General features: G+C 43.8%; 1 protein-coding gene across 3 annotated transcripts in view; it reads right to left on the minus strand.

Annotated features, from left to right (window-relative positions):
* The window catches only part of RIN3 (Ras and Rab interactor 3), a 67,707-nt gene that overhangs the window by 24,072 nt on the left and 26,972 nt on the right, over positions 1 to 16,663 (minus strand). For 2 of the 3 annotated variants that reach the window (XM_032112592.1, XM_032112593.1), the window contains exon 4: positions 3,550 to 3,622. In XM_032112592.1, coding sequence (XP_031968483.1) covers positions 3,550 to 3,622 — 73 coding nt within the window. Of the gene's footprint in view, positions 1 to 3,549; positions 3,623 to 4,848; positions 5,945 to 6,841; positions 6,926 to 16,663 lie in introns of all 3 variants that reach the window. The other variant, XM_032112594.1, reaches the window with a different exon arrangement.

Here is a 16,663-nt window from a genome sequence, read left to right on the forward strand (position 1 = left end):
TGACAATTTGCTAAACCTGTTCTTGCCTCAATTCCCATTCTAACAAGGACTAGAAAAGCCAGTCCCTAAAAGACAGCAAAGAATGGTGCAGGATCATTTTACACATAAAAAGTTTTACAAAGTGTTCTACATGGTACAAGGAATTATTATAGAAAAAACTGGCCTTATGAGTGGGAGGTCTCTGCTACACAAATGCACACCCCAAAAATGCACACAACTGCAGACCTATCTGTTGACAGATGTATTCAGGGGGCCTATTTCTGACCTTTTTAACAGATACATACCTTACTGATGTATTGTGTTCTCCATGGGTTCCCTGTGCACTGCTGAGCACTCTGTTGTCACACTGACATAAACTGATGTGATCCCTGGCTTATTATTTTTTCATGGTAGATATGAGGTTTAAAAGAGGAAGAGGGTCCATGTACCTTCTGCTTTCTTTGTTATTTTGTATGCATGAATAGTTCCCTTACTTTTCTTTCTTTCTTTTTTTTTTTTTTTTTTTAGGAAAATACATTTTAAGATCAGGAAATATTAGGACATTGCCCTAATAGAAAAAAAACTGGTCTTATTAATGGGGCAGCAGCTTGCAGACCAGCCACCAAGTCACCTGATACCTACAGGTGAGTAATATATCCAGGCCAAAGTTTTTTTTGAGAAGAGCCTGTCAGCCCTGAAAAGCTGTTTCCAGCTATTCATAGGCAACTTACTACACCCCTGAGAACAGGCCTCTACATTCACCATCACAGAGAGCTCCTATGAGCTGCCAACAAATGGTGGGTCAGTGCCTTTTTACTACCTGCTTCTCTCAGAAAATTATTCCCTTTTTATCTTGACAGTAGCCTGGAAAATCACATGAACCATCTGAATGTGTATTTGACACTCAGAAATAACATCTATAACAGAAGCAAATAGAAGAATTTTTCTTTCTTTCTTTCTGAGACTCTTTCTCAAGCCATGATCTTTTTTACAGGAAAGCAGAAGTGAGCATATTTTCTCTGTCACCAGCCATTTGACTAGAAATGCCCAGTTGTATTTTGCATTTGGGCTGTTCTTTGCTTTGGTGAGAAAGAAGTCTTTATATGGGTCCAGGGCTTAATTTATGTCCATTCTATAGGGTTGTCATGGGTTAGCAAGCATAGTCCCGGAAGTGATGTTCTTGCGCAGGGGTGCGTACAGCTTCCTCTGGGACTTGGCAGAACCTATCAGCTGGCCAGTTTGAATATGGACAATTCTTTAAGCCACTTAAAGTTGTGACCGCCTCTGTGATCCACACTTAAGAATAGAAAACCCTGAGGTAGAGGCTTGGTCTCGTTTCTGGTGCTGGGACAGGTGGCTGCGGGCCCCATGCGGGGGCCAGCAGGCCCAGCCCAGGCCCTGCTCGGGCCAGGCCAGGCCAGACCACGGCCATCCTGGAGTCGATGGGCCCTGTTCCACCCGCGGAACCCCCCCCCCCCCGCCCCAGCCCTGCTGTGGGCAGCCGGAGCAGCTCGGCTCCCCCTCTCCAGTACAGCCAAGATTCAGCTGAAGCTGCACCGATGTCCGGCAGAGATCATGTGACCAACAGCGATAAGCGACATTCCAGCTGCAAGGCCTAGGTGAGATTAACCCTTTTAGTGCTGTGAAGAGCTGAAAACCTGAGGGAGAAGAAAGAGGAGATGCTTAAATCTGAAATTCTGTTGTAAAGCTATGATCTATCAGAGTACCCGTTGTAATTCCATGAAGGCATGGGGGGTGGAGCGTTCAACTTGTACTTGTGAGCAAAAGCACCTGCGCTGAGATAGGTAGATGTTGACGCAGCTGTAATTTCATGAGAAGTTTGAACAGGGAGAGATGGAAGTGATGAGGACTTTTGCTCCAAATGGGAAAGGAGAAAACCTCAGTTCCTGGAGATGCTCCCAGAGATAGTCCTAAAGATGAAGATGAGGAAGACCCTTTGCTCCCAGGGAAGGAGAAGGACCTCTGTTCTTAGAGATGAAATGCTCCCAGAGATGGGTGAAGGGAACTTTTGTTTCTGAATGGCTCAACCTTAAATTTGTACCCCAGTAATTCAAGAGTGGACCCTTGAAAGCAGCTGTGGGAAAAGCTGCAAGTTGTGGGAAGGGACTCGCATGCCAGCAGAGAACCAACCCGGGCGGCTGTCTCGTTGTGATAATGTTTTCATAGCATGGGCAAGAGAGACTCCTCTTCCTAAATGGACTGAACAAGGTTATTATGGAAGTGATAAACAGACTTAACATCTCAAGAGTTGTCTTTTTACATTGTCAGTGGGAGAAGGGAGGAAGGTGGGGGGAGGAGAAGTGTTCTGAAGGTGTGGTATGGTTTTTTTCTCTCTTCTTTTAGGTCTGTTAATAAACTTCTTTATGTTCTTTCAAGTTTGGTGCCTGCTTTGCGTTTCTCCTAATTCTTATCTCACAGAAGGTAAACAGTAATGAGTATTTTGGGTCAAACCACTACACTAAATTGGTGTTTCTGCCCAGTTACAAACCCAACCCGCTACAAGGGTCTATACAAATCTAGATGGCTAAATGTCTATTAAGTGATGAGGGTGAGGCAGAGCATGGTTTCTTCCATGCAGGTAGGAGTCATGGCCCAGAAGTGTTGAGCTCAGCTGTCTGCAGAAGCAGCCCTCAGAATAGTGGGAATATGACTGGCTGGGTAAGCTTTAGCACACTGTCTCCTACCACAGACAGACTTCTCCTACCGTGTGACCTAACCAAGTGGCTAACGTGACTGCCTTGTAAACATATCCTGAACCTGCTTTCTCCTCTTAAAAGGAAATAACTACTTTAAGAGTCACATAAGTTTATATAGAGGAAGTCAAAAGTCTACAACCAACTCCCAACGAGGCCTGCTGCAGTAAGGATAGGGTAAGTAGGTGGTGGAGGTATTGCTGCAGTGTGCTAGGCACAAGGACACAGATTAGAGGAGGCTGCAGACATATGGGTTTAATTACACAGAGGGGCTCATCAGATGCTGATCACACCTTGCACTAGTGAAAATGACATTACAGGTCTTTCCCATCTCTATACCCATTATGGTTGGTATTTCTGTGCTGAGACAACAAGCACTTTATTTTCATTTTAGATTTTAGTGAAAGAACATACGTTATTTCAGGACTGCTTTCCTTGATAGGTTCCCCATAGGTGACTAAGCGCTTTGAGTCTCCCACAGGCAACAGTTCATTAGCAGGTTTGCTAAGTTGCTACCAGGTGCGTGTGTGTGTATGCTTAAAGCTACTTTAAATAAATAATTAACTCGTGGCCCTTCTTCCTCCCTGCCTCTGTTCTGTGCCTCTGCCCTTTGTGGAAGCAGCCCTATGGACAAAGCTTCCAGCTGCAGGGACAGCAGTGCTTGTGGTGTGCCTGGCCAGAAACTGGATGATCTAGCCCCACTGTAGATACAAGCATTTGAAATACCTTCTGGTCTGGCAGGTTGAAGGGTAGCAGAGGAAACAGAGGGGTCTGTGCTGGGACTGGGGACTGGGGAAGGGCAGACCAGAGGGAAGGGCAAAATGACTGTGCCATGGAAGCAATGAATGCAACTCACCTGCTGACACAGTAGAAGGCAACCAGTTTGAAAACATCCTCAAATACAAGGACAGATCCTTCCAGGTACAGGACTGGTGAAAAACAGAAAAGACAGTCAGCAGCTGTTTTCTTTGAGCTATGTGATTTAAAAAAAGCAGGTAGGTTTGGCTAGCACGTCTTGTGTTCTGTGACTGTCCAGTAATTGCACGGACTAATATGAAGAAGAGTGAAGAACTGGCTTCAGGTGGTCAAATGCAACAAGATTCTTCAGGGAGACACCAGAGAAGAAATATCTCAGCCTGGCTTTTGGAAAAGTTAGCTCAAGATATCCAAGTGTTGTGACACTAACAGAAACAATGGGAAGAAGAAAACCTCCCAGGTCACTTCCAAAGGGATCATTACAAGCCCATCTGTCTCTAAGGATGTGCATATCTGCAGTACATATGCGGCTGACCTTGTGACTCTTCATGCTGGAATCTGGTTTGGTCTGGATGCACAAAGTGCTTTGAAGAAAAAAAAATAGAAATTACTGTTTCATTACTATGTGTGTGGGCTCTGACCTGGGTCACACAGGCAGTGTGAGCATAGCCTATTTGTATCTCTTCTGTCTTCTCCCTCCCATGGTGTTATTCAGTGACTGCACCCTCCTTTAAGTGGCAAAATAAAATCCACCATATTGCAGAGTTCTTCAAGATGACCTCCTTTCTAATGATATGCATTTGGGCATTGTATAGCCCAAATCTCACATGTCATTACAGAGCTTTTGGCTTTTAAACCAGAAAAAAATTCACTGGCCAGTAGAGAAAGTTTACCCAACCAATAAGGCAAAGCAGAGAGAAAGACTGGAATCTGCAGGAGAGATGTGTCCATCTTTGCTTCAGCTTTATAGTCTCACAAACTGTCTATGCCTGTTTGTGCACAACACACCACCACAACAGGCACTGACAAGAGTAAGGAAATCTGCAGTGGATTCTCAGAAATGCCCACTTACCGGTGGTAAAGAACTACCCCCAGAGCTGCACTCCAGAGCTGCCACAGGAGCATGCCGGAAGTCCCTAGGGAGCAGCACCAGCTCCCATCCCCACGGCACTGCCCACAGAGGTTGTGCATCTTCCTTCACACTGTTCTAGGCCACAGGTCAGAGCTGTGGGCACAAAGCTCAGCTACTGTGATTCAGCTTCCTCAGTCAGCCATGATTCACAGCCCTGTGAACAGTCCCCAGTCCCTTGCCATGCCTGCCTGGTGGTTGGTCTCCTGCAAAGCAGGGTCTCCAGCACCTGAGGGAAGGACACACCCACCTGGCTCTCCTCTCCCTCACCTCTGTGTCCTGGCTCTTGTTCTCCAGCCAGCAGATAATCCCACTGCAAGGAAATGCTCAAGATTGTCTCTTGTTCAGGTTCATATCTCATTCCCCAAATAAGGCATTTCCTCCTTTTACTTCTCCCTTTGTTCTAGCCCAGGCCCAGTAGGTTGCTCTTTTGGGCTGAATACACCAGTGTAGGCATTTTTTTAAAGAGACAAAGGCCATGTAATTCTCAACAGTCATTCCTAGCATCAATTTATGTTGGATCAGCATGAACAATTTAACCTCAGTGTATGCACCCATACCAGACTGCAATGTGGAATTTAAAACATACTTCAAGCAAAACAATCCCTTTCCCTCACTTTTCTCTCACGACTGGAAAAAATCATGTTTGGCGAGTTTTTCTTTTTCCATGGTAAGAATCATGTTTCAGTCAGGGATTTTCATTAAACATCTACCATGAAAAATTTCTGTAATTTGAAACCCATCTGCTTTGCAGTCCTGACACAAGAAACAAAACTAAAACCAAAACCCAGTCCTGTTCTGGAGAATGAACCAAAACCCAAAAGTCTGAATTCACTCAAATCTCCAGCAATTAAATAAAGCCCTTTGTACAGATGACGGTTTTAAGGGAGTTTTTTTCTGTTAAGAACCACAGGTTCACTTTGGTATTCTGAGTTGCAGGAGAGCAGGCTGCACCTGTACATGTTCACATATGTGAGCAAATTGCTTAGATTGGGACAATTGATTGTTTCTGTGCCAGGAAGCTCTGCCATTTGGGAGCTTGAATGTTAGACAAAAAAATACTAGTCTGAGTCCCTCTGTGTCAGGAGTTTCCACATGTAAGTGCCTTGCCACTGCTACTTCTCCTCACATATACAGTTAAATAGCATAAAACACCACAAATCACCAGGAATTATATAGCTAAAGAAGACTAGGTACAAAAAGCTGCTGAAGCTTAAGGACAGAAGTTTTCAGCAGGTGGTATATATAAATAGGACTGTCCCTGCTCTGGGAGGTCATAGAAGGTAACAAAACCGAGCGTATTTCTCAGCAGGCTGGAATTCATCAAACAGAGACCCACAGCTCTCCTGGGACATTTTTGGGCAGCCTGGAAACAAGTAAGAACAGATGGAAGAATAGTAAGAATAGTGCTTTAGATGGGTCATTACTCGAGATACTAACACCATCAGGACCAATACTCAGCCCAAAATTTATTCTGAACAGTGCCAATGTCAAGCAGCCTGCATAGGGCTGCCATGGCTACTTGGATCTCTCCCAGCACAACACCCGTGGGGGAAGCCTTGCAAACTCCTGTGGGGAATATCTTCCTTGGGAGAAAATCTAATGCTTTTCTCTTAACCTGTTTTTGTCTAGACACCTGCTGACACCAGCAGACATCACTGATAAGTAGTGCTTTTCTTTTGGATGGCAGATGACGGGTTCGATACAGGAGCATCTCTTGTGGGAATGGTTGTCATTCACCTGTGGAGACCATTATGTGCATTCTGCTGCATGTTTCTAATTCTTGGAAAGACACAGAAAATAGCAATTTTGTACAGCTAAAAGGGCTCTGCTGACTGTTGGGGACAATATTTCTCTCCCCCAGAGCCAGTGCTACCTTCAAGGCACCCTGCTCTGAGAACACAATCAGGAAGAGGTGATTTTCTCTGGCTATGGGTGTGTTGTGGGTAGCTGGGGACATTTCATTGACATGAGAGCTGCTGCTTGGAGAGGGATCGTGATGCTGCCATTTATAGGAACTCATGAGTTTTGCAGAATCTACAAGCAGACATCTGCCAGACTGCTGTAATCCTAATGAAAACTGCAGAGAAAAGATTCACATTTCTTGGGCTTGTAAAACTAGATCCAGGGCACCTGAAGAGCAGGGAAATATCTATATCTCACCATAACAGTGCCAGAATGTCAAGAATATGATCAAAAGCAAGAGCAAAAATAGGCTGGGTTCTGTGAGCCAAACATATTGCCACAGCATATTGAGTTTTACCTGATATTTAGAAGCCCATTGAAAAATGCCACCTTCAGGAAATAAAAGGGGAAATGTGTAGATCAGTGGGCAATTTTGAGTAGTCTGAAACAAAGAGATAAGAATTAATTGAATTTTTCTTATGGTTTACAGAAGCATTAGCAACATGAATTAGTGGTTCATTGGTGACTATACTCTGTTTTTGTGTCCTTTGGCAACTCAGTAAGTGAAGAGAACACGGCCAGGTTATAAACTGTTATATATATTTATGATTGTCTCATCTTCCCCTTTCAAACACTAGCGTGCTCTGAAGAGTGTCATGTTTAGGCACTGGTTGGAATCTGTATTCATGTTCTCTTTGCTCTTTGGATCTCCCCATCATTTCTCCATCCAGATGCAGATGTCTTTGAGTCACATTGTCCCTGAGCATTCTGCCTTCCTTTCCTCTTTGATTTTTCCCCACAGAATTGTGTTTGCTAGTTCCATTGTTCTGATCACATGGACAAACCAACCCAATTTCCATCTTATTGCTTACACAGGCTCATGGGACTCAATTACTTCAGCTTCTTCTTCTCTAGTGGCACTGTTAGTCCTACTCACTTGGATTTGTTTTTGGGGTTTTTTTTGTATCTGTGTAATCCTTCAGAGACATCTGAATTCAAAGACATGAATTCCTTATTCTGCAGCAGTTATGTTGACAGAGGACTACTGAGAACACAACCATCCTCAGAAGCCCTGCTTGGATGTGCTTAGATGTTCTCATTTTTCCAGGTTCTGGGAAACTGAGATTTATCATTATGGGTGCGATTCCAGTTTTCTTTTTCTATTTTCAGATTATAAATCCATAGTCTCCTAACAAGAGGTGTTTCTCTCCTTTGATATAAGTCTCTGGTTTGATACCACAGTTGCCATGACCTTTTCAGTAAGCACCACGGGCCAGCTTTCCTGCTGCTCTGCTACTGTTAGTGAGTAAACCTCACTATGAAGATGGGATCACTCCAAGGCAGAGGCTACCAAAATTCCTACTCCCAGACACTGAAATTTCAAGCTGTTGCAGGTTAGCAGTTTCCTGCCACTTTAATGCAGTGCTAGGGTGACTGCTATAGTCCCAGTGCTGAGGCTGTTGTGTCTGTCACGATACACTCTGCTTGTCCTACCCGCTGTGCTTTGCAGGAATGTGTGAGAGTGTGATGTAATTCCTTCAGGTTATTGTTTCAGTTCCCCAGTTCAGGCCCTTATTCATGCACTTGGCTCATGGTGGTATTAAGAGAAAGAGCTTCAGCTGGATATTGCTAAAAAAGGGAAGTTTAGACTTCATTGGTAGAAGTTCTTAGTGTGTTTATGGGACCTTTCTGCAACACCTCTGTTTGGAAGTTCCTAGTATCTGTCTCTAGCATTGTTTCTTGTGTTATTTCTTGATGACCTTGTGGACAGTAATGTATGGCCTTCTAGTGCTGTGTGCTTGTAAAACACTGCCACTGTTTATCTGTTTTCTTTTCTCAAGGCCTTTGTATTTATTCTGTAATCTGATGCTTCTGCTTCTTCCACATGATGTCTAAGCTGTAGTTTCGGTTTTGGTTGCACAATTCTAGACTGTCCTGGTCATCCTATGTCTGTTTTGTCTTTCTTGTCTTTCCTAGTGATTATTTTCTTAACTGCCAGTTGTTTCTGGTTTTTCCCCTCATCAAGGAAGGGCTGAAACTTCCCTGGTTTGAAGTTCTGCCTGAGTCTCCTGTTGTGCATCCAGCTCAAGCTTTCTCGAAGGATTTCAATTTTATGGCTTCCTACAGAGTTTAATCTTCCTGGCCATGATGAAAAAATCACTGCTCATGGCAGTTCCTGGGAAATTGAAACTAATGAATTATGAAAGTGATAAAGTGTTAATGAGCTTGGTTCTAGAGTATAAGAGAAATTTATTTTTAAACTATGTTCTTCACTAAATATAATTATGTTGCGCTCGACAAAGAGCCGTTAAAGAAGATGCAAATCACAGGCTTTTGTACTCTTCTCTGGCTGGGGCTGAGTAGAAGGGACTCTTGGTAGAGATGACAGTTCCCTTCTACCCCGTGTGCATATTCTGCTGCTAAGATAAAGAACTGTCCTCACACCTAACAGCCACAGGGGTCTTGACCACTCCATTGTACTTTGGCTCATCCACATTCACCCAAGCAGATGGGCAGCACCTTGGTGTGCACTGAGATTTTATGTCTTTAATTCTGCATAAAATCCTGGTGCTGCCTGGTCTCGTTTTCTCTGCTGCAGGATACTTGAGCAGGAATGTGTTAAAGGGATTTTGCTCCTCTGTTTCCTCCTCACTGCCATCAGTGTTTCAGCAGGGGATGAGAGGGTGTCTCTCACAGGTACTTCAAGCACAACCAACTCAGCTAAAAGAAAAGTGTCACAGCTCCTCAGTGCTTTCCTTAAAGGTATCCATGTGGATAGCACTGTGAGCTATTTCAGGGACCAAGAGCAGAGCACATGCTGGAGAGCAGCTGTTCAGTTTCAAAGCCCTTGCCTTACTTGTTAGATCCTCAACCCCATATCCCTTTTCCAGGTATGGAATAAACACCTTAAAGTCTGTGGAAATTTCACTCTTTCTTCAGCTGGAGGCTGGAGAGATCCAGGCTTTCTTCTGAGGGGAATTCCCAGGACCAGATGTCAATATGAGATACAGCTGGAGTTCTAGACGTAGCCCCACAGGGTCGGTTTTTGCAGGAGTAAGGGAGGAAACATGGCCTTTCTGAAATACTGAGGACTGAGAGGGCTCCCAGGAACACCCAGGGGAGTAGGATAGCACATTCAATCAATGTGGATCCTGCAGTAAGCAGCTGAGCAAGAGCTGGGATCATTGCTGGGGAAGTCACATTTTTGCAGGTCATTCAGCATCCACTCATACATTAAAATGGCAGCACAAGATTTATGCTGCCCAGCTGCCCATTCAAACTGTCAGGGCTGAGACCCATGGCTGACAAGACAAACTGGATATAGATACTTGTAAGTTACTCTCAAAATGCAAATTTCCTTTGTAAAACTTTGTGAAGCAAATGAAGCACTGAGATATATAAAGGGTCTCCCCTGTGCCTCATATAACAGGAAACAGTGCTATGATTTGAAATTCTGGGGATTTAGCTCTTAGCAACAATCTCCAGGTCATATGGACAATCTTGAGAATCAATCCTTATGTGAAAAATGTGTGCTATCATACAGATGTATTTTATTGAAAAATATTTTTCTCCATTTACTTTGGAGAAAATTTTATTTCTCTGGCTCTGAGATACATTGTGAAGTACCATAGTGCTGAGGTTAATCATACAGAAAAAGGAAGTTTGCCAAATGTTTTAAGGGCAGCTATCCAGTATTCAGAATCACATTCTGAAGGAGAGACTTGCAGGAAGAAAAGCCTTTACAAACAAGACAATTTCCAAGGGTGAGTGATGAAAGGGAATAACCTGCTCTGAAATGGCAGAGGTCAATAAGGTGGACAAAAAAAGGAAAGAAAATTATACTTCTGCTTCCTAGAGCTGAAATCCCACCTAGCTGCCAACCTGGTGAAAGAAGCTCTTCTGTTTTCTGCTTCTGAGTGGGATAGATTGCACTGTCACTGACTTTGAGGGTCCTACTCCCTGGTCAAAGTGTGAGGTCCTTAATGCCCTCATTTCACTTCAAACAGTATCTTATTTACCTCATTTACAAATCTAAACTGTTGTTTATTAAGCTCTATAAGATCTTGAGATAGCAAATACTGTCCAAGGACAAGAAATAGAATTTGTTTCAGTTTAGCCACTGAGACAAGGGCACTTGTATTATGGGTACTGATTCCGAGTAGCTGTTTTAAAGGCAGTAAGATTTTTGGGTTGTGTTCAAGGTACTAAGCAGAGCAGGGTAAGACAATATTATCCTAGAACAGTGTGCATAGTCTCTAGCTCTGATTACACACAGATTTTGCATTATGCCTCTTGGGAGTGAAAAATAAGACAAAGAAAAAATCCAAAGCAAGGATTAACAAAGCTAACAAGACCCCGAGGGCTTCTTTCCAACAGGCTTTCCCTACAATCCCATCGGTTTAAAGCTTAGAGTAAAAATGAAAGTGTGTGTATGGAGAGAGGGGAGGTAACTTCAGGATGAGAGCTTAAAAACAAAAAAAGAGAATAAAGCTCCCCGCTATAAGTAACCAGAATGTTTCCAAAACAACTCATAAACCACAGAGAAACCTGGCACTGTTACATCTTAAAAAAAGCAGCTGCACAAATGTTTTATGTTTTAAAATAAGCAGTGTGTCAAAGTGATGGGGAACTGAGCTCAAATGAGAAGGACTTGGTGAGACTTTCTGCTTTCCTTGTGCATGTCTGCATTTAGGAGAGAAATGATGGACTTGCACAACAGGTTATAAAATGTGTCCTCATACCATGTTTTACAATATCCCCCAGGCCCGTGGTCACTGTTCTTGCCAAACCAAAATTCTGGGTTCCTAGTTCAGAGTAGTCTCCTGAAGGGGAAGTCCTTGACTTTAACCCAATTTTCAGGGTTAATAGAGATGTGGATAATGAAGAACTCATCCTTGGCAGACAGACTGATCTTGGGAAGATGTCTAGGTTAGACATCCTTAGGGACTAGAAATCATTCAGTGTCTTATCTCAAATCAAACCACAGACAGCAGACTAGACAAAGATAATGTCCCCTGTGTCCTTATTACAGCCCACACAAAGGTGGCCTTTGGTCTGGTACTGCCTGTGGAGGCAGATGAGATCCAGCAGAAAGCAGCAGCAAAACAGGACTCCCAGAGCTGAAGGTCAGGGCTGGGGCAGAGCTGCCCAGCTATCCCATGCCATGGAGCTGACTTGCTCAGTGGGAGGCTTCTCATGCCAAGAAGCTTCGCAGGTGATGGCTGACTTTTCTTGCTAATGAGAAACTTGCATAAACAGGGGAAATTAGCCCATGCAGAGCCCCGGGTGATGCAGGCAGATTGTTATCTGTGTCTGAGAGAGGCTAATCCGAAGCTAACTAGGGTAGCTCTGCATCTTATAGGCAACAACAGGAATTGCATTAAGAGACAACATTCGTCAGTCTACTGTCCTTAATGGCAAGGTGTCTGCCACCCTGAACAGAGTCCTTTACTCCGAGCAAAATAGGAGACAAGATGTGGGCCCAGAGGCCTCCTTAAATGCAATTAAACTCCTTAAAATGTGAACCTGAAGGTTAACTACATATTCAGCTTTTCCAGTCTCCCCTGCTAAAAATACAAAAACTTTTAGTCACCAGTTTGCTAATCCTTGAAAAAAAGTAGTCTTGGACAAGTTTTGTTGCTGAAATATATAATTTGCTTAACTAAGATGGAATCAGACAGTTTTGGGGAAAGAAAGGAAGAGGGATCTTCTGTCCCAAGGGTGTTGATAACTTGTTATTTTTTCCAGCACACTTCTTTTTTCAGGCTTGTCAGGCCCAGAGCTGACAACAGTTTCTTACTTTGCCTCAATCACACGCTCCATCATGCAGCAATAAAGGAAAACATTCCTCTTAAGTAAATTGGAAAAATTGACTCTCCACACAGTACAGCAGCAGAGCTGCCTGTCAGGCTATACAAAAAGCATACAAAAGAAGTCTGAATAGCTGTGTTGATACCTCAGTGCTGAACGCTGTCAAGAGCTCGGCAAGTAAAAGGTCTCTCTGCAGCCCAGTTAATAGAGTGCTGGCCAGGATGGGCTTGTTCAGGGCTGGTGATGCACAGCTGGCTGAGTCCCTTCAGCAAGCTGTGCTTCAGCCCTCAGCCTGTAAAATCGGTGCCTTCCTTCAGAGAAGTCAGCTGAATTCAGCTTGGCAGGGAAGAGAAAGGGCAGCTCCTTGTTCTGCTGCCAGCAATGCTCTACTTCGGGAAGGCTGGTTGCTATGGGGGCAGCTGGGCCACAGTTTTGCACTGACTTCCCACCCATCCCAAGAGTGCTTTTGCCCCGCCTGCAGCCTCCTCTCCTGGCACCATAAAGCAGCTCTGATGGGTTCTTGCCTCTGTGGTCAGCCTTGAGCACATTGGAGGCTCACACAGTTATTCAGCACTACAGGATGTGACCCCTGTTGGTAACTTGCTGCCCCTTTCCAACTTGTTCTCAGACTTCTCTCTCCAGTCTGCCACCAACCCTTCCCAAAGTCACCTGTAGCCCCTCAGGCCTTTATCACTTTTTTTCTCCTCTCCAGACTTTATTTCACATAACTCAGCATATGGTAACACCTCTAAGGAAGCATTGCCCCACCACACTGTCCTGTTTTCACACCACTACATCCACATTGCCCACTCCTTCCCAGCCATAACCTGCATGAGGCAGAGAAAGACAAGGACCAGAGGGGCTGGAGGGTCCCTGACAGGGACATGTGCTACTGACAGATGAGGAATGGCAACAGCCCTTCTTGTGGCAGCAGTGTCAGCATGAAGTTACAGCCTGAACTCACATAAAACCTGACTCTTTCCTCTCCTTGGAACAGTACCCCACACCCTTTTCCACCAACTTTACTTGTACTCATGAGGCTGCAGTACCTTAACTACTAGTTGCTGGGAAAACTGATGCTTTTGCCTTATATACATAAATATATATTCAGTAAAGTCATGTTCCATAGCGAACTTGAAGATGCTTAATGACCTTCCTGACTGGTAGACAAGTCTCCAGGGCAGTTCATGAAGTGGCTGCCAAGTCAGTCCCCTCTTTGCTTTATTGCTGAATGGCAGGATTGGTTATCAAAAAACCTGCACACAACCCAAAAAGCAAAAAAAGCATCACCTTGATCTTTTCACTCTGTAATGTCAGGTTCAGCTTCTCATCTATTCAGAGGAAATCAAAGCTATAAATAGTCCTACCCTGCTTTCATGCCTTAGTTTACAGAATTAAGAATTCTTCTTTCCGGTGTTGAACGCTGCAAGGCTTCCACTGAAGGAGGCCAACTGTTTTGTTTAAAGTGACCATTTAAAAAAGAACAGTGGTACCATTACAGTGATAGCAGAAGTAACCAAATATACTTTCTGATGGGCCCTTCTGCCTGCAGTTTGATGAGTCAGAGATTGTTTTGAGAGGTTCGACTTGGGAAGGGTGGAATGTACATTTACTCCTTGGATTGTCCCACTCCAGCTGAAAATTCCCTTTAACATCTGTGCAACAACAGTCCAGTAGCATTGCGGTGTTATTAATGGCACATGATGAAGTCTATTTCAGCCTGCAGCAAGCTCAGCTCTCCAATATGCCTAGGGGCATATGTTTACCTCTATGTGGCATTACTGGGCTTTTTCAAGTACGTTCAAGTACCTGATAAGAATTAACTGCAAATCTGCACTGATTAAATAAACTGAGCACATTCTATCTTTCCCTATACACAAAGGGAGAAAGAGCCACAGAAAGGAATGTTATGGGTTTGGGGGAGATCACAGGTGAGACACTAATACAGAAAATATTTGTTTTATTTATTTTTTCACCACTATCTCTCTGTGAATCTTAGCAGTATTTCTCCAAGAACCTGGCCCTTAGAAGTGCTTTTGCTGCTGTACTGAGATATTCTTTCTGAGAACTGCTCTCTGCCCTGAGCTTGCCCACAGCCTGACTCAGTATCACTTATGGGATCCCTCAGGCTGGCAGGGACAGTAGGAGGTCTCTAGCACAAAACCCTGCTAAAACCAGGGCCATCCATGAGGTCAAACCAAGTCACTCAAGGCTTCATCCAGCCCAGTCTTTAAAACCTCGTGTGAAATTTTCAAGTACTACCCAATTAAATGTCTTTATCTTAGATGTCAGGGTCAGGTGTACCAGCACAAGCACCAGTTTATTCTCTTTAGCTATGAAGTGAAGGATCCCATCTTTCTGACCTCAGTCCATACCACAGATTTCTACCTCTTCCATCTTCATTCTAATTCAGAAGGGATCAGAAATAAATGCAATTAAAATCAATTTTTAAAATGGCAGATTGTCTTCTTACAGGTTATTTTCCTATAACCTATAAAATCTTCTGTTTCCTGAGTATTTACAAAATTTTAAGTTTTTTCTCTGTATTTGTGATGGTTATTTTTCTTTCTGGAAAAATATATTCTGTCTATCTTCACTCTACTTCCTGATTCCAGGAGGCAGAGTGTTAGCAAAAAGACTTGCAAAACTGAGGAAGCTATTACAAGAGCTGTCAACACTTCCACAAAAATATTCATATCACAAAGTTCATCTGCACAACTGGCCACTCTCATTAAAGGAGCTAAATTGTGGGTAGGCTGCAGTAACTGAGCTATCCTCCTGTTTTTTCCCATGACCTCATTTGTGCAGGACTTCAATGTAGTTCACATGGGAAAATACTACCTGACCGTACTGTGACATGTTAGCAGCAAGCGCTTTAGTCTCTGAGATCATTAATCCAGCCTCAGCATTATGTATTAAAATAAACATTAACAAAATTAAACAGGGAAATCTGCCATAAAGGACCATATTTGGCCATGCTGGCTGGGGTGCCAGCAGAGTGCAATAGGCAAGTCCATTGTCAGCATCTGAAGGTGCTTGAGCCAACAGAGAGCATCTACTGCACTGTTCCTGCTCAATCTGCCTCCTCTTCCCTGCCCTGTGAGTGTGTCCCCACGCAGCCCTGGGACACACAGATCCGTGCAGGCACACGGACTGGAATTTGTCTCCTTCGTATTTGAGCTCTGCCATCATGCCAGGCATACCCACAGCCCTCATCTCAGGCTGGCTGGGGTGCAAAGACCAGGGCTTTCAGCAGCTCTGTTCAGAGCCAAGCCTGCAAAGATGAGCAAAGTCCATCCCCCTGTTGCTCTGATGCCCTGCTGTAAACATGCTGCTTCCGGATTACTGTCACTTAATTTCCATCTGTTACTGTTACAGGACAGTCAGAACGACTGCACATGTCCTTTTTATCTGTGCAAATGGCATTAGTCTATAATAAAAAACTGAGGGTTTTTCCCATATGTGCCTGGGAAGGAGGAATGGCAATGTTGAAGTGACTGAAGTGACTTCGTAGTGGTTGGCAAAGTTGACTTTGGGAGTTAAGTTTGCTTTCACATCTTTAGACTGCACCTATTTGGGATCATTAAGGCAAGGAAGTATATTGTAAAATCTTAGCCCTTAGTTGATTTCACGTTCCCTAACATCCAACATGGAAAGGAACACCTTTGCTCATCTAAACTTCTGTTTGCCCCCCCCCAGCAGGGCCTCCTTCCTGCTGCATCTGTATCTGGTGTAACTCTTCTTTCTGTCCTGAGGGACAGAGTTCACTGGCGGACGTACAAAGTCAGATCCCCACAAACTTCCATGGCAAACAAGTAAAAGCAGTTAGAGAATTAACCAGGCAGGTTAAACTGCTGCTATGTATTTTACTTGAGTTATAATCCCTCCCTAAATTCCTACTGTCTCAAACATTTCATATCAAACTCCAGTCCGCACTTCCGGAGCTGTCTGACTTTAAGAAAGGTCAGATAAGGTGACCAGGGCAGACACTGGATTTCTTTATCAACATCCTTTTTGCTACCAGACTTGCAATTTTGCACCAACACTCAGTGATTGCTCTTAAACTCCTTTGGAGTGCAGTAATTGCCTGCACTTTTTCTGTCAAGGTATATTGTGGGTCCTTACCACAAGCTCATACCACACAGCCTGGAGTGCAGCTGCTGTCCATAAACCAGAAATTGAGTATAAGCTACTGTGTCCAATGACACCGTGTCTCATCCTTCAAAGGAGGTATCAATCATGTTCTGGACATTTTTGTATTACTTGGAGATAATTTATTTTGGTTTTCCTATTTGATTTTGCTAAGGTTATTTTAAGACCTCTGTTATACTCCAGCTTATTCAAAGTCAGTCTCCAGAAAAGCTGGGAG

Source organism: Corvus moneduloides, chromosome 6 (genome assembly GCF_009650955.1).
Source record: "Corvus moneduloides isolate bCorMon1 chromosome 6, bCorMon1.pri, whole genome shotgun sequence".
NCBI lineage: Eukaryota > Metazoa > Chordata > Aves > Passeriformes > Corvidae > Corvus > Corvus moneduloides.